The sequence below is a fragment of the Syngnathoides biaculeatus genome, chromosome 3 (assembly GCF_019802595.1).
Source record: "Syngnathoides biaculeatus isolate LvHL_M chromosome 3, ASM1980259v1, whole genome shotgun sequence".
Taxonomy (NCBI): domain Eukaryota; kingdom Metazoa; phylum Chordata; class Actinopteri; order Syngnathiformes; family Syngnathidae; genus Syngnathoides; species Syngnathoides biaculeatus.
In genome coordinates this window covers 27,990,795-28,016,813 of record NC_084642.1, presented here as the reverse complement: position 1 = coordinate 28,016,813, position 26,019 = coordinate 27,990,795, and the positions used below count along the sequence as shown (strand labels likewise).

The 26,019-nt window shown below is 41.5% G+C and overlaps 2 protein-coding genes and 1 long non-coding RNA gene across 3 annotated transcripts; all 3 read right to left on the bottom strand.

Annotated features, from left to right (window-relative positions):
* Positions 1–10,474: 10,474 nt before the first annotated feature.
* On the bottom strand, positions 10,475–13,046 carry LOC133498462 (uncharacterized). Its single transcript, XR_009794320.1, has 3 exons — positions 12,912–13,046; positions 12,608–12,681; positions 10,475–10,905 (listed from the first exon to the last, which is right to left on the bottom strand). It is a non-coding gene; the product is annotated as an uncharacterized LOC133498462 (long non-coding RNA).
* Positions 13,047–18,139: 5,093 nt separating this feature from the next.
* On the bottom strand, positions 18,140–21,076 carry LOC133498386 (zinc finger protein 2-like). The gene is made up of 2 exons (XM_061815130.1): positions 20,616–21,076; positions 18,140–19,425 (listed from the first exon to the last, which is right to left on the bottom strand). Exons 1-2 carry the CDS (start codon positions 20,806–20,808, stop codon positions 18,518–18,520), a joined length of 1,101 nt encoding a protein of 366 aa, XP_061671114.1. The 5' UTR covers positions 20,809–21,076; the 3' UTR covers positions 18,140–18,517.
* An 803-nt stretch (positions 21,077–21,879) lies between these two features.
* On the bottom strand, positions 21,880–24,622 carry LOC133498389 (oocyte zinc finger protein XlCOF6.1-like). The gene is made up of 2 exons (XM_061815132.1): positions 24,541–24,622; positions 21,880–23,607 (listed from the first exon to the last, which is right to left on the bottom strand). Exon 2 carries the CDS (start codon positions 23,594–23,596, stop codon positions 22,652–22,654), a length of 945 nt encoding a protein of 314 aa, XP_061671116.1. The 5' UTR covers positions 23,597–23,607; positions 24,541–24,622; the 3' UTR covers positions 21,880–22,651.
* Between the last annotated feature and the right edge of the window lie 1,397 nt (positions 24,623–26,019).

The following is a 26,019-nucleotide window of genomic DNA, read 5'->3' as shown; positions in this document are numbered from 1 at the left end:
TTTAAGAGCAATTCCTTGTGTCCTGTTATTATTACATCATGAGAAATTGAAAACACTCCTTCAGTTGCCCATTTCACTAATATTTCTGAAGATTGATGAGCAAAAATGGTGCCTGAGTGCGACTGAATAGCAAATATAATCATTTCTAACTCTCCCAGACCTGATTAAAAATGACAATTTACTTTACGTTGTGTGCATGTGTATGTTTTAGACTGAGGGCTCCAGTTTCCTGACTAATCCATACTTAATCAAAGACATTGTCTGCACCGGACTTATCATAATTTCTCAAGTATAATGCTTCCTGAAGTATAATGCGCACCTGCAAAGTTAACCTAGAAAAAATTGGGAAAACCCTTCTACCAATGTACAATGCGCATGACCAATTTGGTGCTACCCATATGCTCAAAATATTGGGAATTATCTGTATTTCTATTTTGCTAGGTTTGTACTTGTATTGGTTTTCAAAAAATTGTACGACAATCAGTAATATTTGTACATGTGCTGATGTGTCAGTACAGGCCACAAGACACACTTGTCCTGATCCGTGTAATTGTCAGAACAGAATCTCTCAACCAACTAAATTAAATGCTCAATAATGTCATAACATTTTATTAATACTGTTAACACATATTAGTCTTAAATAAACAATTTAACATTATTTTAACATAATGTCATAACATTTTATTAATGCTGTTAACACATATTAGTCTTAAATAAACAATTTAACACAATATTAACAAACATTTTTTTTTGCATTAAATGTTTGTACATAAAAAGTTTGTGCATAGTGCAGTTTATCCTCTACATTACACATCCAGACGTCCAAAGAACCATCTGATTCATCTCCAATCTGAAAAATATCCATTGTAGTTACCTTTGGTGCATCACTGTCAAACTCATCATTGATGACTTGGTCCAGTTCCGGGGCCTCCTCCATTGACTCATGAACAGTGATCCTATTTTGCTCCCACAGCATATCATCCTCTGTGCCATCCACGGCGTTTGTGAGGAAACATTTTTTTTAATCCCAAGAGTTTGGGTTGGCAGCGTAGCCTCTCGCCCTCCATTTGGCTCCAATCTTTCACTATGGCGTTTAGTGGCTATAAAAACATGAGCTCAAATTACACAGAAAAGAGCGTAATGGGCATATTTTTAAAAGCGCAAGCATTTCAATTGTGTGTTCTCTCCCGTTTTTTTTTTTTTTTTTTTTTTTTTTTTTTTTTCAAATGTGCCCATTACGCTTGTACTACGTGGTTTGAGCTCACGTTGTTTTGATACCGACTGGAAGCAGTTGTTTTTAAGTGCCCTGCTGCTTCCTGGTTGGTTGCGTCATCGGCAGGAGTGATTACACATTTCTTTTAAAAGCAGTTGCACAACTAGCTATTGTAGTCAACATTTTTTGTCTTAGTTTAAGTTAAAAAAAAAACTCTGGGACAGCCGTTTCTGATGTTTGGTAAAGTAGGAACAAATATGCTAAGCTAACGATCGTAAAATGGCAAGCTCTGTCATGTCCCTGCCTTCCAGTCCTGACTGGGCTTGGCCAGCTGATTGGGAGACGCACACCTGCGCCTCATACAATCTGATGAACCCCAGTGTATATATAGGACCCCGGGGACGACTGGTCTTCTGCCAGATTGTTGCATCTCATGCCCCGTTCCAGCACTCTCGTATCTCTGATCGTGAACCCGTGTGTACCGACCTCCGCCTGTTCTCCGACCGACCCTGTAAGCCTGACTCCCTTGACACTTCTGCCTCCTTTGACCAATCTCCTGTGTACCAACACTCGCCTGTCCCCCGACCACCCTTGTAAGCCTGCCACTACTAGTACTTCTGCTCTCTTGGACTTACCTGCTGGTAACCAACCTCAGCGCAAATAAAGACCTCCTCTGTACTACCTGCTTGCCTCTTGAGTCGTGCATTTGGGTCCGCCCTCGCACCTCCCTCGTGACAAGCTCCCGAGTTCAGGATGGTGTCAGACATTATCATTATATATATAAATGTGTAACATAAGGCATTGAATATCATATCGAAAGATATATCTTTTTTTAACCACTCAATGTACCTGTATAGGACAATACAATGTGATTAATTTTTTTGTTTTTCATTCATAGCTAAATATAATGCGCTCTATTGAGTTTTTGATAATATTTTTGGAAAAATGTGCGCATTATTTGACAAATTACGGTAATTCATCCCCAATCAAAGCGCTAAATTCGTAAAATCCTTGAGTGCAGCACAATGAGGGTCACAGATACATAGAGAGCAATCCATATCAGTATTGTTAGGTTTATCACCTAACTTGCTGGAATAGTTGTACAAATAACAGACAAGAAGTCATCTTTCTTCTGATCAGGAGGACGTGAGAAACAGGCCAGTTACAGTCTCCAAACACGTTCTGAACCAGCCTCTCACGTACTTTTTTTTTTTTATTAGAAAACAGACAAGGTGAAAAGGAGGGGTGAGCAGATGAAATGAACAAAGGTGCATTCTCAGATGATGATGTGGCACATCGTACGATGATGATTTTCCACATTCTTAGGTTTTGATTGAGTTGTCTTTGGCCACTTGTAGGAAGATACTGTTGCATATGTGTGTCGGAGCTCGTCCTGTGAACAAGACTCTTCGAAGCAAGGATGATACTTTGGCTTTGTTGCAAGTCCATACTAAATATATTAACGATAACTAACATTTCCACCCTGTTTATTATGTAATTGCACAAATTCTTATATCATCTTGCAACTTCTCCTAACGAATACATTTTTATGGAAATGAATACACGCACACGGAGAATAGAAAATCATCATCATCGTTGTCACGGTCATTCTTCACCATTAAAGGATACATCTCCACCACCTGTTTGTTCGTGGGTGACATAACAGTGTTAATAAGTTTCACAATGAGAGCACGCAAACAAGGAATCCAACAACATCCACACAAGGTCAAAATTGCTGGAAAAAAACAGCAATTGATACCAAACTTGAGGACAACAGGGCCATGCATCTTCCAAAGGCATTCATCCAGGTCTCTCACACGGAGGTGTCAACACCAGAACGAGTCGTTCAAGGTTCGAAGCCCGTCGGTGGCATGACTCCATAGCTGTTTGTTGGCCTCCACTGCGCAACATTGTTCTCCGAACATAGCACAGATTTCTCCTCTCTCAGCCAACCTGTCAACAGCGACTCCGCTTCGGAATGCCATAAATGAACAGATAACTGTTCACGCACAGTTACAAACCCTCTCTGTGTCCAGTTGCCCAGTTCTTGTACATTGTGATGAATGGAGTTGATTCTGTTTACGTTTTTGTTGGTTGTATGCCAACAACCTGAGGACTCAAATCCTGCTGCCAAATTGATCAGCCAATTTATACTCACTTGGAACATCAGTGGCGTTGATCTGTTACAACACTCGTCATTGCCATACCGCTTCTCTTCCGACCAAGGGTAAAACTGCATGTATAGTAGATATTAATTCACAAACAGACATAGGATGAACAGACAAATGGCAAGAATCAAGTTATTGGAGCATGGTAACCTGTTACATTTTTTTTCAATTTATACCTCCGCATCACCATCAGATGTGGCAATTACTGAAATGAATTATCAATCACAAAAATGGTTTTATACATCAATGCTGATAAATTTCTTAATTTGTTTGCGGTTCCTATAAATTTAATGTACATCATTAGAAAACAATGGTTTTTGGTTTTCAAAAGAAGTTAGTGTATACACAAAATCCCCCCCCCCCTTTTTTTTTTTTTTTTCATTGTCAGGTACCGTTCCTCTCATTAATTACATTTTCTTAGCCGCTTACTCTCATAAGGGTCGCGGGAGTGCCGGAGCCAATCCCAGCTGTCATCAGGCAGGAGGCAGGGTACACCCTGAACTGGCCGCCAGCCAATCGCAGGGCACATGGAGACAGACAACAGTCGCACTCACAATCACACTTGGGGACACTCCAGAGTGTCCAATCAATGTTGCACGCTCCTAGGACGGTTTGTACCAGGACGCCTCCCACTTTGCAAGTTTCCCTTGTGGGGTGATGCAAGCAAAACACCATCTACATGAAGTAGAATTTGATTGCCACTTGTTTGTCTGGGACACAAGGTGCTCGCTGTGTTAACAGCAGCATTTACAGCTTGGAGGTTTTGAACCGTTCTCCAACCTACTGATGAGGGGTGGGTTTTTTTTTTTTTTTTTTTTTTTTTAGAAAAATATGTGTGTTGCAGGGAGAGTCTGGACATTCAAATATTACCCCCCTGCACGAACTAATGATTCAATTACTGGCTTTATGCCGTATAATGCATCTGGTTTTAATGGATATTGTTTCATAAATAGCCTATATTCTGTTTTAGGTCTAATTTGTACAGGTTGCGCTCCCCTAATGAGTCCCACATCTGATAGTCCTATTGACCATATCCATTCTGAGACTTTTTAAAAATATTTTTCCTCTTCCTCTGTTAAGAGGTAAGAGTTGATACCGCGTCACTTTTGATGAAGGTGACGGCCTGCACTAACCTGTACTTTTCAAATTTTCCTCGTCTAGTTACAAATTATTTGCTGTTTGGTCTCTTTTGATGAAACTTTACAACCACTCTGAGTGTGTGTCATATGGTTTAAACAGTGACACATGTGGCAAAATTAAGTGTCTGTCTTCCAAGGCCTGTGGGAGTCTGAACATTGTGGCTGCTGTCCCCAGATTATCTGTGTGCAGATAATCAGCTTTTATTTATTTATTTATTCTTTTTTTCTGGAATGTATTTGTTGAGTTTGTTTTCGTAATTAAATTTGGGCCTGGAGTTTTTTTTTCTTTTCTACCACATGTTACATTAAGAAAGTCTTCATTTATCTTATCCTGTTGTTCTGTTAGGAAATGCTCCGCTTGCTGTAGCAGTGTCTTTCCCATAAAAGTTGTAGCTTGTCTGTTTCTTTTTATCTTTCAGAATGTTCTCGACATGGAGATATTCCTCCTATGTGATAGTAATCAGGCCAATGTAATGTTTGTTAACCCAGCTGTAATGTGTCTTTTAAACCTACATGGAGAGCATGTAAACTGCTGTTGAAATGGCCTATTCTCCATCTTCCTGTAAATCTTGAATAGTTATCATTCTCAGTCTGTGTTCCTCAAATGGCTCATCATCTCTTGTTTTTCTCCTCCTATTTTAGTGTAATTTGCTCTGTGACTAAAACGGGTTGGGTTGCTCTCTGAATGTTTACATTTTCCATATCTTCTACAAATTGATTCATGTCGGCTTTGTGTGAAGTGTTATCTTCCACAGCCTTTTTTAACATCACCCATAGTCAAAGTCCGCAACACTAAATAGTCAGGTCGGCGCCATTTTGTGTGTCGGGGTTTATTATTTGGATCCTTGCTTACAAGTCACCTAACTTGGTGATAAGTTGGTCATTCGTGCAGCAGTCTGCGCGGGAGATAGTAGTCCTCAAAGTCTTTACAACCATTTCAAGTCAGTTCCGTCTGATCAAGTCATTCTGTGTGGTGGTGTAAGTCAGTGTAGAGGGGTGTGGTTGGTTTTCTCTATTCATTATCTTGTTCTTTCCTTTTTCTGCCTCCTTCCTCTCTTCTAATCACCATTAGGTATCATCATACCTATCTTAGGTCTTTTTAGTAAGGTCACCTTTATTTCTACAATCTGTCATTTTTCAACTGAAATATTGTTAGCGAATTAAGATGGCCAGTGGAATTTTATGTATTTATGTTAATATTTTAGCTTATCTGGGCTTTGTGCTTCGACAAATTTCTAATCCTTGCAACTTAAGTTGTCCCTTTCCTTTTGTTTACTAATATTTTCCCCATTTTGCGAATTTGGAGCCAACACACTACATCTGTCGTGTATGCAGCCCTATGGGGGCACAAACCAGTGCAATCTGTAGGCCGGTCCCAAGCCCGGATAAATGCAGAGGGTTGCGTCAGGAAGGGCATCCGGCGTAAAAACTGTGCCAAACAAATATGAGCGTTCATCTAAAGAATCCCATAGCGGATCGGTCGTGGCCCGGGTTAACAACGCCCGCCCCCGGCACTGCTAACCTGCAGGGCGTCGGTGGAAATTCAGCTACTGTGGGTCGAAGACAAAGAAGAGGAGGAAACCGGATCCAGCGTCAGAAGAAAAAGAGGAATGCACAGAGCCTACAACTGAGTGTAGGGACTTTGAATGTTGGGACTATGACAGGAAAAGCACAGGAGTTGGTTGACATGATGATTAGGAGAAAGGTTGATATTCTGTGCATCCAAGAGAGCAGGTGGAAAGGTAGTAAGGCTAGAAGTTTGGGAGCAGGGTTTAAATTATTCTACCACGGAGTAGATGGGAAGAGAAATGGAGTAGGGGTTATTTTAAAGGAAGAGCTGGCTAAGAATGTCTTGGAGGTGAAAAGAGTATCAGATCGAGTGATGAGACTAAAATTTGAAATTGAGGGTGTTATGTATAATGTGGTTAGCGGCTATGCACCACAGGTAGGATGTGACCTAGAGTTGAAAGAGAAATTCTGGAAGGAACTAGATGAAGTAGTTCTGAGCATCCCAGACAGCGAGAGAGTTGTGATTGGTGCAGATTGTAATGGACATATTGGTAAAGGAAACAGGGGCGATGAAGAAGTGATGGGTAAGTACGGCATCCATGAAAGGAACTTTGAAGGGCAGATGGTGGTGGACTTTGCAAAAAGGATGGAGATGGCTGTAGTGAACACTTATTTCCAGAAGAGGGAGGAACATATAGTGACCTACAAGAGCGGAGGTAGAACCACGCAGGTAGATTATATTTTGTGCAGACGATGTAATCTGAAGGAGGTTACTGACTGTAAAGTAGTGGTAGGGGAGAGTGTAGCTCGACAGCATAGGATGGTAGTATGTAGGATGATTCTGGTGGTGGGTAGGAAGATTAAGAAGACAAAGGTAGAGCAGAGAACCATGTGGTGGAAGCTGAGAAAGGAAGAATGTTGTGCGGCCTTCCGGAAAGAGGTGAGACAGGCTCTCGATGGACAACCGAAGCTCCCGGAAGACTGGACGACGACAGCCAAGGTGATCAGAGAGACAGGCAGGAGAGTACTTGGTGTGTCATCTGGTAGGAAAGGGGAGAAGGAGACTTGGTGGTGGAACCCCAAAATACAGGGAGTCATACAAGGAAAGAGATTAGCGAAGAAGAAGTGGGATACTGAGAGGACTGAGGAGAGGCGAAAGGAGTACATCGAGATGCGACGTAGGGCAAAGGTAGAGGTGGCAAAGGCTAAACAAGAGGCATATGAAGACATGTACACCAGGTTGGACACGAAAGAAGGAGAAAAGGATCTCTACAGGTTGGCCAGACAGAGGGATAGAGATGGGAAGGATGTGCAGCAGGTAAGGGTGATTAAGGATAGAGATGGAAATGTGTTGACTGGTGCCGGTAGTGTACTAAATAGATGGAAAGAATACTTTGAGAAGTTGATGAATGAAGAAAATGAGAGAGAAGGAAGAGTTGAAGAGGCAAGAGTGAAGGACCAGGAAGTGGAAATTATTACTAAGGGGGAAGTCAGAAAGGCACTACAAAGGATGAAAAATGGAAAGGCAGTTGGTCCTGATGACATACCGGTAGAGGTATGGAAGCAATTTGGAGAGATGGCTGTGGAGTTTTTGACCAACTTATTCAACAGAATACTAGCGGGCGAAAAGATGCCTGAAGAATGGAGGAAAAGTGTTCTAGTTCCCATCTTTAAGAACAAAGGGGATGTTCAGAGCTGTGGGAACTATAGAGGAATAAAGTTGATGAGCCACACAATGAAGTTATGGGAAAGAGTAGTGGAGGCTAGACTCAGGACAGAAGTAAGTATCTGCGAGCAACAGTATGGTTTCATGCCTAGAAAGAGTACCACAGATGCATTATTTGCCTTGAGGATGCTCGTGGAAAAGTACAGAGAAGGTCAGAAGGAGCTACATTGTGTCTTTGTGGATCTAGAGAAAGCCTATGACAGAGTACCAAGAGAGGAACTGTGGTACTGCATGCGTAAGTCTGGTGTGGCAGAGAAGTATGTTAAAATAGTACAGGACATGTATGATGGTAGCAGAACAATGGTGAGGTGTGCCTTAGGTGTGACAGAGGAATTTAAGGTGGAGGTGGGACTGCATCAGGGATCAGCTCTGAGCCCCTTCCTATTTGCAGTGGTAATGGATAGGCTGACAGATGAGGTTAGACTGGAATCCCCTTGGACCATGATGTTCGCAGATGATATTGTCATATGCAGTGAAAGCAGGGAGCATGCAGAGGAACAATTGGAAAGATGGAGACATGCACTGGAAAGGAGAGGAATGAAGATTAGCCGAAGTAAAACAGAATATATGTGCGTGAATGAGAAAAGTAGAGGGGGAAGAGTGAGGCTACAGGAGAAGAGATAGCGAGGGTGGACGACTTCAAATACTTGGGGTCAACAATACAGAGCAATGGAGAGTGTGGTCAGGAAGTGAAGAAACGGGTCCAAGCAGGTTGGAACAGCTGGCGAAAGGTGTCTGGTGTGTTATGTGACAGAAGAGTGTCTGCTAGGATGAAGGGCAAAGTTTACAAAACAGTGGTGAGGCCGGCCATGATGTACGGATTAGAGACGGTGGCACTGAAGAAACAACAGGAAGCTGAACTGGAGGTGGCAGAAATGAAGATGTTGAGGTTCTCGCTCGGAGTGACCAGGTGGATAGGATTAGAAATGAGCTCATTCGAGGGACGGCCAAAGCTGGATGTTTTGGAGACAAGATTCGAGAGAGCAGACTTCGATGGTTTGGACATGTTCAGAGGCGAGAGAGTGAGTATATTGGTAGAAGGATGCTGAGGATGGCGCTCCCAGGCAAAAGAGCGAGAGGAAGACCAAAGAGAAGGTTTATGGATGTGGTGAGGGAAGACATGAGGGCAGTTGGGGTTAGAGAGGAAGATGCAGGAGATAGGCTAAGATGGCAAAAGATGACACGCTGTGGCGACCCCTAACGGGACAAGCCGAAAGGAAAAGAAGAAGAAGAAGACACTACATCTGTCGTGTACTTCGGTTGGCGTTTTTGTATTAGACAGGGTGAGTGTTAAATACTCTTGCTTGGTATTTCTCAGGCTTCTACCCAGAATGGCGGAGGAATCTTGCCTTTGCATCCAAACAAGTCGTCACTTCCAATCCTCTCTCTCAAACACTCATTTACACAATCACACACGGTTTATACTGCAGTTTTATTAGATGTTTTTATACAGACTGTATTTTATTTTCCACAGAATTTAAGTACGTACACGAGTCCAGCCTCGTTACACGGAATTTAACTGTAACCTATACAGACGAGTCTTCCCTCGTTACGGTCAACGGAATTTAAGCGCACACGAGTCCGCCCTCGTTTACCTTTTAATGTACAGAAGAGTCCGCCCTCGTTACGCGGAATTTAACTGTGACCGATAAGACGGGTCCGCCCTCGTTACACGGAATTTAACTGTTACGTATATGCCCTCGTTACGTGGAATTTAACTGTACTTCCTACAGACTGCAACGCACCTTCGCGCAGATTTCCTGTCGACAATCACTCCTCGTAAGAAAATTGTTCTTACCAAGACGTCTTCTTGTCAGTTGGATTTCCGTCAACCCTCAGATCCCAGAGAGTTCGAGGACCAGTCCCTTAACGGGTCTGTGTTGCTGTGGCCACGGTCTTCCTGGAGGTCGACTCTGAAGCTGGGATCCTCGGGTATCTTGGAATCGGGCTCGAAGGACCAAGAAAATGTAAGGTTTATAACCTAACTTGCTGGAATAGTTGTACAAATAACGGACAAGAAGTCATCTTTCTTCTGATCAGGAGGACGTGAGAGACAGGCCAGTTACAGTCTCCAAACACGTTCTGAACCAGACCTTGGTTTGTGCACTGGTGCAGACATTTTGGAACAGGAAGGGATGATGTCCAAACTGTTTGTCCAAAGTCTCTTGATATTCTGAGTTCCTTTCATTGGCGCTCAGGGGCTGTTATTTGTGACATTTCTAACTTTGTGGGAACAGTTTGGAGATGGCCCCTTCCTATTCCGATAGGACTGTACATCAGTGTACAAACCAAGGTTCATAAAGACACAAATGAGAGTTTGATGTGGACCATGACACGAGCATGGGACATGGGGTTGGGCCCAAATGTAGGATTTCGAGGCACTGACATGTGAAGTTTTATTCTAGGCTGAGGTCATCACACGGGTAGCCGTCCAAGAGGACAAAAGCACAAGAAAACACGTGGCGAAAGGGAAGGTCCAAAAGCAGGTCAGGGTTTGCTGCTGGAGGCACTGGCTTGGCCATGCCCCCGACAGACAAACTTGACTGGCAAGCACAATCCTGACCTCAGTCCTGAAAAACACTTTTGGATGAATTAGAGAGGGGACAGAGAACAAGTCCTCGTCCTTGGATAGGTTTGACGCTGCCTAACATTTTGAATGTAAAAAAACAAAAAGTACACTCAATCTTTAATAAGAGAATATCCTTTAATGAGTGCCAACATACATAATGGGAAGGGTATCCAGGGGTAGAATCATTCGCCACTCACATATGAGGACATACCCTGTCTTCATGCCACAACTTAAGATGTGGTATTAGTAAATCTAAGCAATTAGTCAACGAAGACTCCAATATGTTTGGTATTAAATTCTGGGAGAGGAACTCCCTTAAAAGCTGCATCTCAAGAGCAAGGTCCTGGTCTCCAATAATGTGTCTATAGCCTTCTTGTTACAATGTGTGAGATGAATTGCTGAGATTTTATTTTTGCAACACAGGAAGTAATAATGGACCAGATACATTACATGTAAAATGGGGAATTTAATCAAAAGAGCATTTGCAAGGCTGACATTGAGTTTCCTTTAATAATCATCCTCCAAATTTGGGTAGTAAGGATTTTCTTCATGTGGGTCAGGTAGCGGTCTCTCGCCATAATCTGCAATAAAAAGATTGGTCATTTATCTGAGCAATGAAAATCCAAATACAAAGGAAATGTTTAAAGAGCTACTGTGGGTAGTATTTAGTCAGCCAATTATACAAGTCCACCCACTTAAAAAGATCAAAGAAGGCTGTAAATGTCATCATAGGTACACCTCGACAATTGAGACATAAATCACAAAATATTTTTTAAAGAACTTGTTAAAAAATTATGGGAAATAAGTATTTGGTCAATGCAAAACTTAATCTCAGTACTTTGTTATCAGCACGTACCAGGGAGCACAAACCGAAAGCAGCCACACTGGTAGGCACCATCTATACCCTTTCTTGGCAAAGACACAGGTCAAATATTTTCTTTAAGCCTCCACAAGGTTTTCACACACTATTGCTGGTGTTTTGGCCAATTCCTCTATGTAGATCTCTAGAGCAGTGGTGTATTGGGGCTATTGCTGGGCAACACAGACTTTCAACTCCCTCCAAAGATTTTCTTTGGGGTTGAGATCGAGAGACTGGCTAGTCCATTCCAGGACCTTGAAATGCTTCTTACAAAGCCACTCCTTTGTTGCCTAGGAATTGTGTTTGGGATCAGTCAGTTTTGAAATATCCAGCGACAGCTCATCTTTAATGCCTTTCCCGATGGAAGGATGTTTTCACTCAAAATCTCACATTACATTCATTCTTTCTTTCTTTAGAATGGATCAGTCATCCCGATCCCTTTGCAGAAAAATGGCCTCAAACCATGTTTTTAACCTAATGCTTCACAGTAAGTATGGTGTTCTTTGATTCCAGCTCAGCCTTCTTTCTCTTCCAAACACAAGTTGAGTTTTGCCCAAAATTCTTGTTTGATTTCATCCTACCAAATAACAGTCTCCCAATCCTTTTCTGGATCATTTAAAAGCTCTCCAGCAAATTTAAGACAGGCCTGGTCATGTACTGGCTTAAGCAGAGGGGCACGTCAGCCACTCCAGGATTTGAGTCCCTGGTGGTGTATCGTGTTAGCCTTCATTTTTATTCTTATTTTGGTCCCAGCTCTCTGCAAATCATCCACTAGGTAACTCCGTGTGGTTCTGGGGTTTTTGCTCACTGTTCTTGTAATCCCTTTGGCCCTATCTTGCGTGTAACCCCTGATCAAGGGAAATTATCAGTTGTCTCTTATGTCTTCCATTGTCTTATATTTGCTCCCACAGTAAATTTCTTCACGCCAAGCTGCTTAACTATTGCAGATTTAGTTCTCTCAGCTTGGTGCAGGTCTACATTTTTGTTTCTGGTCTTCTTTGGCAGCTCTTTGATTTTGACCATAGTGAAGATTGGGGTGACTGAGTTTTTGGACAGGTGTCTTTTATACCGAATGAGTTCAAATAAGGTGCCATTAAGACAGGTAACAAGTAGAAGACAGAGGAGCCTGTTGATGTAGGAGGTACAGGTCTGTGAGAGCCACAAATTTCCCCCCCCCCCAAAAAAATATTCCCCCACACCCCATTTTCTCTCTCAAAGGTGAGGTATATCTATGATGGAAATTACAGCATCTTTACAAGCATTACAAGCATTATAATGTGCACAATTGGTGCCTTACTAAATGTTTGGTTTTTTTTTTTTTTTTGCCCCACTGAATACCGAATGATAAGGGATACACTCCCGTTAACCACTGTTAAGCATCTTCATTCATTTGAGAAGACTATCTGCATTAGAGACAGCCTCACCATCGGTATGTCTAACATACGGCTGAAGGTTGCTGGAGTAATGAAACTGAATTTTTGCTTCGTGGTAGTTGGTTCTGAAGAAGACGAAAAAAAAGATGACCTTAGTTCCATAAATATTGAGGGCTATTTATATTATTGCAGGTTCCACATTACACCAACCAATGAAATCAAAGTGAATTTTAAGGTGCTGCTTGGATTCAATAAGATTTGTCATTGTCAGACACAGCAAGATGACACACGTTAAACATTCTCATAAAGTGGTTGGTTAAAATGTGGACTTTAACCATGTTAAATTGTATATTACCTTCTCAGTAGAGGACTTGACATGCTTTTACTGAGCAGAAGTGTGAGGATTAGGAAATGTAACATATTTGTACAGCGTTCTTAAATAGAGCATGATGCCACAAAATCTGTCTCGTTTATCTGTTCATGCCACAGTACCAACCACAGACTATCAACACATCACAGAGCTTTGGAATAAGCAATAATGATGATGCTAAATGATGAAACTTCACAGCTCAACAGGGATGCAAATTGGTGATGTCGAATGATGCAACTTCACAGGTTATCACTGATGTAAAAAACAACTTTCAAAGTTGCCAGAAAACGCCATCCGTAATTACCAAAATGTTTTATGGTACTGTAATGCTTAACTCACCAGTATGTGTAGAAGCTCTTTAACTAAAATATTTGTAATGCTGAAATTCTCTTTTTCTTGCTATTCATACATTTCATGTCGTGTTTTACAACAATATGTAATCTGTTAAATTCTTCGTTTTTTCTTCTTGATTAAAATGTCGAATTATATATTCACTTGCATTCCTCAATTTAAACAAGTATTGTGCTGGTTATATGTTTGTTTCATTTCTGACCAGTTAAGCCAATTGCCATTTGACATCTGTGGGTGAAAACGTGAAATTTACAGTTGCTCATTCCTGCTCAACATAGAAATAAAAATATCCAGTATTTCATAGTGCTTGATGGCCTTAATGACAGGCAGCCAAGTACATTTGTTAGTGCTGTACACAAGATGCAGTAATTAGGCATGTTGGAAGTAACCAACTGAGATTGTGATCTTTTACTCAGATTCCAAATTGCAGGTTCTATATTGCGTGTCAGCTCCCTCAGATATACTGGACAGCAGTTGTCAATAGCCCAAAGTGCATCAAAACATGGTTTCGTGCCTAAGGTAGGTAATTAGATGGAGAACAACAGGCAAGACAACTTGAAGCTAATGTGATACAATTGGATATTTTAGTGGAAGAGGGAAACAAATGAGTTACAAGAAAAAAAAAGACCTAACTTGGGGTGAAGCAGTAATTGCATAAAAGCAATGCTTTGTTTATTATTTCCCAGTTAGATGCAAGTACCCATCTTGCACAACATCTTGCACAACTTTGTTTGAAATTTGGGACACCACACCCCAATAATTGGTCAGGTAGAGTCCAGTACCTGTTGTGCAATTGTACTAAAATGAACCGGACAGGAAGAAATGCAGTGTTTAAATGGTTTTCTCATACAAACCCAATTCCAATTAAGTTGGGATATTCTTAAACATTAAAACAGAATATAATTTGCAAATCATATTCAACCTATATTTAATTGAATATGTTAAATAGATAAGATTTAATGTTCAAACCGATAACTTTGTTTTTTGCAAATAATCTTTAATTTAGAACTTTATGGCTGCAACACATTCCAAAAGCTGAGACAGGTGGCAAAAAAAACTAAGAAAGTTGAGGAATGCTCATCAAACAAACGGTTTGGAACCTCCCACAGGCAAAAAGGCTAATTAGGAAGAGGTGGATGCCATGATTGGGTTTAAAAGGAGCTTTTCTGAATTGTTCTGTCATTCACAAGCAAAGATGGGGCAAGGTTCATCTCTTTGTGAACATGTGAGAAAATAATCAGACAGATGAAAGACAATTTTCATCAACTGCAAGAAATTTAGGGATTTCATCATCTACAGTTCCTCATAGCATCAAAAGGTTCAGAAAATCTGGAGAAATCACTCCATGTAACTGGCAAGGCCTAAAACCAACATTGAATCCCTGTGACCTGCGATTCTTCAGGCACCACTGCATCAAAAACCAACGTCAATGTGTAGAGGATATCACCACATCTGCTCAGGAACACTTCAGAAAACCAATGTTAGCAAATATAGTTAAGAATTGCAATATGTCCATAAGTGCAACTTAAAGCTCAACAATCCAAACCAAAAGTCATTCATCAACAACACCCACGAATGCCGTTAACTTCTCTGGAATCGAGCTTATCTCAGATGGATCGATGCAAAATGGAAATATGTTCTTTCGTCCAACGAGCCCACAATTCAAATTGTCTTGGAAAATTGTGGACGTTGTTTCCTCTGAGCCAAAGAGGAAACGAGCCATCCGAACTCTTATGGACACAAAGTTAAAAGTCAGCATCTGTGATGGTATGGGGCTATGTTAGTGCCAATGGCATGGGTACTTGCGCATCTGTGAAGAGACCATTGATGCTGAAGAGTATACACAGGTTTTGGAGAAACGTGCTTTCATCCAGCCTTTTTCATGGATTGTTTATTTCAGCAAAACAATGCCAAACCACAATCTTCATGTATCTGTTGATATGATTGGTATGAAGCGTAAAATATGACAATGGAAACCCTTGACTGTTGAACAGTTGAAGCTGTACATCGTGCAAGAATGGGAAAGAATCCCACCTACGGAGTTTCAACAATTAGTGTCCTCAGTTCCCAAACATTAGATGAATGTTGTCAAACAAAAGGTGATGGAACGCAGTGGTAAATGTGACCCTGTCTCAGGGTTTTTTTTTTTCAATGCGTTGTAGCCTTAAAATTCTAATTAATATTTGCTAAATATATATTATTAGTTTGAACATTAAATCTCTCATCTTTGTAGTGTGTTCAATTAAATATAGGTTGAACATGATTTGCAAATCATTGTATTCTGTTTTTATTTAAGACAACATCCCAACTTCATTTAAATATGGGTTGTATTTAAAAGTACCATGCCATCACATTTTCTACAGTTAATTATGTATGCGGGATAATTTGAGTTTAAAAATGGAAGGATGCCCTTTATCAAGTTATTGTAGAAGGCAGTTGAAACAGACAGGTTTCTCTTTAAAATCTAGCATACAAATCATTTTTGCTCCAAGTGCTCCCCTGATCTTCCAGCCATCCATTTTCTGAGCCACATATCCTCACGAGGGTCACGGGAATGCTGCAGCCAATTCCATCTGACATCAGGCAGGAGGTGGGGTACACCCTGAATTGGTTGCCAACCGTCACAGAACACATGGAGACAGACAACAGTCGCACTCACAATCACACCTAAGGGGCAAGTTAGTCTCCAACAAATGCACGTTTTTGGGATGTGGGAGGAAACCGGAGTGCCCGAAGAAACCCACGCAGGTATGGGGAGACAATGCAAACTCCACAGAGGTGGGGCCGGGATTTGAACCCTGGTCCTCAGAACTGTGAGGCCAATGCTTTATAACTGAATCACCGTGCCACCGGCCCTGATCTTTTCAATTGAAATAAGGAAAACAGCTGGCATATCAAGAAAAACCTTCACCGATCCCACAGATCTTCAGCTATATCCCATTTTCTGCCGGTTCACCCCTATCCCAGCTAACTTTGAGTGAAAGCCAGACTACACCCTGAACTGGTCACAAGTCAATCACAGGGCACATATCGACACCATCACTGAGCAGGAATCAATCCCACACTGCCTCCACCAAAGTCAGGCATGTGTACCACTAGACCAACAGTGACCTCCAGTCCAAAGCATCCAATGTAATTGATATTTTGGGATGAAAAAGACAGAATTAGAGGTCAACACTTTACAAGCAGTCAAAAGAGAAGCCTACCTTTACGCCTGAGATTATCACCTCCTGTACCTTTCAGGACACTGAGAATTGATAAGGCACGTGGTGGATCCTTAAAGTGGGACTGTCATCCCTATAAACATTCTAAAATAGATATTGTAATCAAAAATACATATAACAGTATTCACTTCAATGTCTATACGAAAAAAAAAAGTGAGCGGAGAATGCGTCATCCATGCACAGATTTGCGCAATTGAGTGTCCCTCGACATCCAAGTGGTCGCCATATTAGTCGCGTCCTCTGTCCTTGACATCATCGTCACTACCCGTTGAAAACACCCAGTGCCTGCTACTATGGAAGCCGAACAACAGAGATATTTGGATTTTTCCGACACCCCTTCTGACACCGAAGCTCTTTTCAAAAAGGACAACAACACACAACCGAGTGACATTACCGGGGCAATATTACACTATTGTTTGGAGCCCTCAGGGCAAAATTACACTATTGTTTCGAGCCATATTCAGATGATATCTGATCACAGCCAAACCGCATCCCGTCCGATCCACTTCCGCGGCGCAGATGAGCTATCGCGGCTCATCGCAGCCGGCCGGTGTGGCTTATGACAGAGCCGAGCGGTGCTCCTTTAGGGGGGTGTTCACAGTCGAGCCAGGGCACTTTATGCAGGCACGCGACTGAGTAGCGCATTCTCAGCTGGGTTCTTCAGAGCTGCCCCCATCGCAGAGCCCATCACGCAGCCTTCGCAGAAGCTGACCGCCGAACGGGCGCCTCAGCCTGTGTGGCTGAGTTTCAGTGCCCTGGTGGCATATAAGGAGGAGGTGGAGCTGAGCTATGCTGCTTTTAGGGGTATGTTCAAAGTCGCCACAGTACGCGATGAACACTATCGAGATGAGGCTGACTGAGACATTGTTGGCTGGGCGATACGCACATCGACACGTTTCATACGCGGATCTTTAGTTATGTTATGAGAGAGACCGATTACGTGATCCACCCCAAAACTATTTTTTTTAGTAGCTGTATGCGCACATCAACATATTTCATACTCGGATCTTTTGCTACGTTATGAGAGACCGATTACGTGGTCCGCCCCAAACTATTATTTTTTTTTAGCAGCTGTATACACACCTGCGTGTTATTTGGAACCCACGAAGCTCTCGTCCTCTGCACCCGTGCAATCCATTTTTCACAACAAACAGATCTCTTTCAAACTTATGAAGGGTAATTCCATTCTCCCGAGTGTTCAAGCAATGTCCAGCAATGCAATGAGCCGGCATTTTGGCTAACACAAAGGCACAACGATCTACCTTCCAGGAGGTATAAATAATGGAAACAAACGAGTCCACGAGGGGGCGCCGCTGTCCTTTACGTCACTTCCTGATTCTTCTCGAAAACAAATCCCTGAGAGGAATTTCATGGCGGGAGTTACAAAAAGCTGTATACGTCAAAATCATGTTTTGTGGTGGAAAAAACACATGGGACCATATTGGCTGTGGGTTTTTCATTAATAATATTTAAAAAAATCAGCTGTTTAACAACACTTGACCTTTAAGGAGGATATTGCAGATGAACTTGACCCCCAGCCTCAATGTGAATGAGCGACATGCAACGAAGCATAAGGCAACACAACAAGAGGCAGACTGGGTGCAGTAATTTCTGACAGGATCCACACTGGATAAGGCAAAATGCTCAATTATTTATTTTATTTGCTTTTACAGATTTGTACATTTTAAGATTAAACCGTGTAGTGCATTTTTTCCCCTGAAACTCAAGAAAATGGGCCAGTCTATGAAAACTTCCTTTTGTTGCAAAACATGCATTCATTTCTACATCATTTTTTATGTACTTCAAGAATGCCTCTTTGTAGAAGCAACACATTTTGTCAGATTGTGACATTTCAGAGGTCAGTCAGGAGCACACAACAACCAGCAGAAATATACAAATATCCAACATATTTAAATTTATATACAATCTTTACATTTCATCCACCATTTTCTCAAAAAGCTGTAAAAATCTAAAATCTCTTGTCTTTTTCAAGTTCATTTTTTTACAAATTGATGATCAATGTGCATGGTGTGTCGTCACATGCCAAAATAAACCAGCACGACCTCCAAATGTTGTGTTGCAAACTGAGCAAGAATAAGACTTTTCTCCAGCGTGCGTCCTTGTGTGTGCTCTCAAATGCGAGTTTTGAGAGAACGTTTTACCACAAACTGAGCATGAGAAAGGCTTTTCCCCAGTGTGTGTTCTTGTGTGTGCTTTTAAAGAACCTTTCACAAGAAATCCTTTCCCACACACCGAACAAGTAAAAGGTTTCTCTCCAGTGTGTCTTCTCATGTGCCTAATCAGTACAGAATGATCACTAAAATTTGTACTACATACTGAGCATGAAAATGGTTTCTCTCCAGTGTGTGTTCTTGTGTGTGTTGTCAAATTTCCCTTGTGAGCAAATGTTTTACCACAAACTGAGCAGACATACGGTTTCTCTCCAGTGTGACTTCTCATGTGTCTTTTCAGATTACTGTTGTCGTAAAATGTTTTGCCACACTCTGAGCATTTCAAGTGCTTGTTGTCTGTGTGACATGTCGCGTCGCATTTAGTGTGTTCATCATCAAAGTCGTGAGAGTGTGGCTCTGTGTCATCACCATCTGAGAGCGGTGCTAAGAGGTTATCTAATTGTGATCCACCATGGTGGCCTTCATCTCCTTTTGTTGTTATGTGTTGACTTGAGCTGGTGGTCGGAGGGGCCGGCCCAATGTTCTGCTCACTCTGACTGTGGTGAAGCTGCGTCTTCTGTCTGTTGTCTGCAGCATCTTCCCTTTTCAGAATGACACGAATCCCTGGCAACTCCGGTCCTTGAAATTGCGCTCCCTCCTCTTCCTCTTTAACGTGGTGGAACTCTGGCTCCTTCTGCTCGACCCTGGGGCTCCACTCATCCTGCTCAGGACGAAGATCTTCTTCACTGACGTCTGCCGGAAACAAGAAAAATACATATTGTTTGGAAAAATCAAGTTTTGCTGTGCCACACCATGTTCTTAATGTGTAACCCTCTCCATTTTTTTCTGTGAATCCCATCCTCAGCTACTTGATGAAAACATAACCTATGAACATGTCAAATTTTTTTCTGTAAATTTATCATATCCCTGGAATTAGTAGAACACTGAAGTCCAGGCATTATGATGAAGCATAAATCCCAACTGAGACTAACATCTATGTAGGTTGGGGCTGGAGCGACGTTTATTATGGCCCTCGCCATCTAAGTTGTCCATCCCTGATGTCTATAATATTCAAGTATAGAACAATCTATCCTATATAGTGAACAGTTAATTTCACCGAAAGGCAACTGATTTGCATGTATGAGGCATAAATTCACCCTAAACTTGATCAATTAAAATCCTTTTTTTGTCTTTTTTTACATGGAATGGATGAAGAACATGGGCTCCAGCACGATGGGTGGATGGATGGATGGATGGATGGATGGATGGATGGATGGATGGATGGATGGATGGAAGCTGATCAGCATTAAATGGTAATTATCATGCAATACCAATAAAGACTGTCAGATCTGTGTAAAGTCAAGTTAGGAACCAGGAAGCACACTAATCCTTCACGGCTTATGAAAGCGACTCATCTAAGATGAATATTGTACTTCAACAATACCACCTTGATACAGCACACCTGTGAGGTACATTTGGATAAAATGTAAAAATTTCAAAGATTTTTGAAGTTTTGTCTTCCATGTATCAACAATAATTTAGCACAGTACTGGGTGTTATCGGCAAGGGAAAAATACAATGTTGTCTGGAACAATAATATGGGTCCGTTAGGCCTCAGAAAGAATGTCCTTCAGTGTAACAGACAACCAGCAATATCGGACAACCAAAAGCCCAATGCATGGAAATACCTACGTGCTTTGAATCCTGTTTGATCACTTAATGTGTTGAAAGTGTTGATTCGGTCACTTGTTTTGTTTTGTAAAAATGGTGTTGAATGTATGACGTGGCTTTTGATTGTACAATAAAAATAAAAGGAGAGTTATTACTGGTGGTAGCTTTTGAGGCCTCGGCAAGGAATGCTTACTGAGATTTCATGTGATGTGGTGTGTTATTTGACACACACCCAACAACAACAACAAAGCTACTCTTCAAAAGTAACAAACCTTCTCCGTGTAAGTCATCTTGAGACGCGAAAACAGCTTGGATTAGTTGACGTTGTCGCTCGTTTTCCTCTTTCGTCCGACAAAGTTCCTCCTCGTATTCTGCTAAGGTTCTTTCAAAAGCTCCCAATATTTCTTCTACAGCAGCAGTCAGTCGGTCGTTCACCAACGCCCTCAGCAATCGTACCTTACACATTTCACACGCTGATCCTGACACGCGATGTATTGATCACATCCAGGCGTCTTTGCTGGCAGCTAGCACGCTAAACTAGCTTCCGCGTCACGCTCCTCTGACGATTTTCTTCGGAAACCCAGATACGCTGATACAATTTGTACAGGGTACGAAAGGGACTCAGTAGCTTGGCCGTTTTTCCTTCCACTTTTCGTCGTTACAGCTTGCTTGAAATGGCTGCTAAAGATGTTCACGCATGTGCAGCATGTCTTCTTCGTGAGTGTTTTTAACGGTTACAAGGCATGACCGCCATCTTTTGGTTTCGCCCTTCCTTCATTTTATTTCATATTCTTCTGTTCAAAAGTACAGTACTGTATTTATGTATCAGATTCCACTCTAGTATGTTCTTTTTACGGTTGTTATTTCTTTATTATTTCTTCCCTCATTTCCTCCTTTCTTTGGTAAACTCGAATTTTACCATGTTTCTTTTTCTTGGCACCTGTCACAACCCTGTCATCAAAAAATTAACTCCTCAGCTCTCACTAAAACAAATGGGCTTTTTAGGATTTCTATTGCATCGTGTAACTTAAAAGTTTGATTTAGTTTACTTATTAAGGACTGTACAGAGAACAAAACCAAGAGTAGAGACGCTTAATGCTGATTATAACTCGCTATGTTCTCATTGCAATACATGTGCCACGTATATCAGAATACTAAGAGTAGAATAGTGCTGGAAACTACAGTATATGCACATGCTGCATATGCACAAATTCCATTCTAGACACTTTAACAATGTGCATTACTCAAATGGTAAACACACATACACCCACATCAATTACATTGTTTACACCTATACACTCTGACTCACTAAGTGAATGCAAATATACCTACATAAATAGCAATACACACTCTTATACCCCAATAAAGTGCATGAGTCTGACATTACATTATACTCAGTGCTATAGTGTGTGTGGGGGGGGGGAATATGGGCACTTTTATTTTATGGTCCTCTGTTCTGAGTTAACACATCTAGAATACCATGAAATAATAGATGAAATTTTTAACTTTTTCTCATATCCATGTTTTGACCTCAAAATCTCTTCAGTATACAACAAAAACAAAGGAATTAACCTTACCATTCCAATACTTTTGGAGGGGACCGTATGAAAGGAGTCTATCCCAGTCACCAATTTAGCTTTATTGCAATCCACAAGTCTTCTTTAATACATTACAATGTTTATTGAGGACATCATCTTCTAAAGTGGATTATGGAATAGCATCATTGACATCATCCATGATACATAATGTACATGCGCGTGAACTTTATTTGAGAATGAGTGCACAGTTGTCTAGTCAAGAGTCAGCATTGTATGGAGTAAGTATTAATTATTAGTAATGTATTAATTTATATTATAAAGTATGTTCAAGAGTTTTGATACTAATAGAACAATCCAAATGTGGCTTATGGCCATCTCGTCAGATCTCGGAAGCTAAGCGCATTTGGCCCTGGTTAGTACTTGGATGGGAGACCGCCCCGGAATACCAGGTGCTGTAAGCTTCTCTCCCCGGCTAAAATGCAGAGGGGTTGCGTCAGGAAGGGCATCCGGCGTAAAACTGTAAAACAAATGTGCATTCATCTGAGATGACACGCTGTGGCGACCCCTAATGGGACAAGCCGAAAGGAAAAGAAGCTCAATCCAAATGTACATTTGCTCTAAAGGAAGGATAATGGTTAGTTGTACTTCATGTATTGTGGCGCCGCTGGTCTACTGAGTTTGTTGTGAATCACTTTAGAAATTAGAAATTATTTGATTATATATATTTCACTGAAAAAAAAAATCATGCATTGGGTTTTGATTCAACATATTCACATCCCTCCAGTATGTGTTCTTATGTGTGTTATCAAACTTCCCTTGACAGAAAAACGTTTTTCACAAAATGGACAAGTAAACGGTTTTTCCCCGGTGTGGGTTCTCATGTGATTTTTTAGGTGTGTCTTTTGAGAGAATCTTGTTCCGCAATCTGAGCACGCAAAAGGCTTTTCACCTGTGTGCGTTCTCATGTGTTGAACTAACGTGGAACGAACACTAAAACTGGTTTTGCACACAACACATGTGAAAGGTTTTTCTCCAGTGTGTGTCCTCGTGTGTGTTCTTAGATTTTCCCTGCGGGGGAAACTTTTGCCACAAACTGAGCAGGCAAAAGGCTTCTCGCCAGTGTGTGTTCTCTGGTGAACAACCCACGCTGAGCGATCACAAAATATTTTGTCACAGATCGAGCAGGAAAACGGCTTTTCGCCAGTGTGCGTTCTGGTGTGTGTCGTCAAATGTGCTTTCTCGTAGAACGCTTGACCACAGAATGTGCAGACGAAGGGCTTTTCCCCCGTGTGATATCTCAGGTGTCTTTTCAGATTCTTTTTGTGGCCAAAAGTTTTGTCACACTGAGAACATTTCAGGGGGTTTATCACATCCCCTTTTAAGTGTTCATCATCAGTGTCAGGAGAATGTGACATTGTGTCATCACTATCTGTTAGTGGACCCGAGAGGCCATTTGTTTTGGATGTTCTGCAGCGGTCTCCATCACGTCCTGCTGTCATGTGTTGACTCGAGCTGCCGCTCGGAGGTTCCGTCCCTCTTTTGTGTTCACTCTGACCTTTGTCATCGATGTCTTCACTCTTCACAATGACACGAATCACTGGGAAGTCCAAACCTTGAAGGAGCTCCTCCTCCTGACTGATGGAGTACTGCTCCTCTTCCTCTTTAATGCAAGGGATCTCTATGGAGCAGATCCTGATGCCGCCAACCTCCTCCATTGTTTGTGGGGCTGTAAACGATGGCAAATCTCAATATTAAAAATGTGAGGATTCTCTACTACTGCATTCATTTTCAAAGTGTGCTATGAGTACTGATAGTGGTAAGCGAGCTCTGTTTAGTGGTTCGTGGAAGAATCAGTGAATTAATGCAATTGACAACAGATGAAACACAATCACACATTTACAAACCAAGCTTTTTTTTTTTTAAATGTACAGTCATTTTTAAGTACAGTTGAGTTGTCATTAACTTTAGGAGCAATATGTACTTTGTTTAACTTTTTTTTCACGTGCATGTAACTTTAATGAGCAATACATTTTCAAGTGAATCATTTAAACTGTTGGGTTTTTTTTATGTTCCCATTTTAAAACACAGTGTCAAAGCTTAACCTGCGCATTGTGTCCCCTCAAAAAGTATTGTAACAGCAAGGTCAAATCCTTTGAGAAGATTTATGTTTCTACTTCTTCTGCATTTTCATGTTTGTCATGATGGTGGTACTTTTTGAGGTTGTACTTGGTGCAAAAACGATGAGAACTACTGATCTAGTTGGTTATATGACTGTAGTATGTTGAGTTCCTCATGGAAATTTCAATTTTTTTAAGCAGACATTATAACCCAGGAAGGAATAATGCATTTGCTTTGTCCTCACAGTTCACGGATGCGTGTGCGTTTCTGAAATGCTCATAATTGTGTACAATTCCCTAAACATGCAATAATACTTTGCTTTAATGCATAGATTGGCTCCACGCGCTTGAACTGGTTGCCAGTGGATCACAGTGCACAACCTTTCCATTACTCCACAGCGGAAACTGAAACCGTGCTGCCTGCAGACGGTAGGCCAGTTGAACCACTACACTACAGTGACGTTTACGGAAACGTTCATTACCGAATAGAATGCTACAGAACAGGTGAAAGTTAAAAAAAAAAAAAAAAAAAGACAACAAACCTGCTCTGCGTAACACAAAATGAGACTTCTCGAAATAAAGCGTCCGTTCAGAAGTTGACCCCCCCGCTCGTTTGTTGGGGAAAGTTCAACCTCGTATTCTGCACCATCAACAGCCACAGTTAGGTTCTCAGAATATGTCCTTCAACCATTTTCGCAACATCTGCTGCTGTCTTATCATACAATCACATCCCTTCACACTCGCAACTGCTCTCTTATTCGCGATGTGCTGCTAACGTCCGCCTTTCTTTGTTAGCGGCTAGCAAAGAGAAACTGGGACATATACGCTTCAAAGTCGACCAATCTAGACGAACTCTAATCATTCACAAGTTATCTTTACCCTCTTATAATACAGAAACACAAAGTGAAACAAGAGTAATCTCTCCCCTGAAAGACAGGTAAAGCTAAGCCTAGTAACAGCATCGTCATGTTTTGTAGCAGTTAGCCGTGCAGCGCGTCGGCTACGGCAAGTTCATTGGGACAAACTGGAACGGCTGCTTTTGTTCCATTCAGCCGACTCATTCAGATAAAACAAAATTGAAATCTTCCTTGTGCAACTACGTACGACATGTACTCGATTGATCCTCCACACCCACTGAATTACGTTTCGGAATTGTATGCGAGATAAAACGGTGTGAGCACAACCGCGTTTTGACGTAGTTTTCTTGTGGGTCAGCGGTTTTGTTTCCACTTGAAGTTTGTTTAGCAGTGTTCCGAAAGCGTCTCTAACCTGGTGATCTGGAGAACGTCTCAAAGATAACTCAAAAAGTTCCTTTTATAATGGCAATGTCATGTAATAATTTAGTGGACTGAAATACATACATATACCCCAAGTCCAATGAAGTTTGGAAATTATGTAAAACAGTGAAAAAAATCCAACGAGTTGTAAAATCATTTTTATTCTATTACTATTCGAGATTGGCATACTTTTAAATGGTTTTTGTGGGAGTAGTTCTACTATTATATGAACACACATGGGTAGTTCTGTATGTTGAGAATCTTATTAGGATTGTTGATCTTATTGAAGGAAGATACCACAAAATTATTGGAGTAGGCGTTCATCCATCCATCAATCCATCCATTTTCTAAGCCGGTTATCCTCACGAGGGTCATGGTAGTGCTGGAGCCTATCCCAACTGTCAACAGGCAGAAGGGAGGGTACACCATGAACTGGTTGCAAGCCAATCACAGGGCATACAGAGGCAAACAGGCACACTCACAATCACACCTTGGGGCAATTTGGAATCTATCAATGTTGCATGTTTTTGGGATGTAGGAGGAAACCGGTGTGCCCAGAGAAACCCCGCGTAAGCACAGGGGCAAACATGCAAACTCCACATAGGCGGGTCCGGGATTGAACCCGGGACCTCATGGCTGTGAGGCCAATGCTTTACAGCTGCGCCACTGTTCAATCAAGGTTGGGGCACCACAGGTTTAAGAAATAAGTCAATGTAGTCATTTTCCATTCTAACTACGATAGGA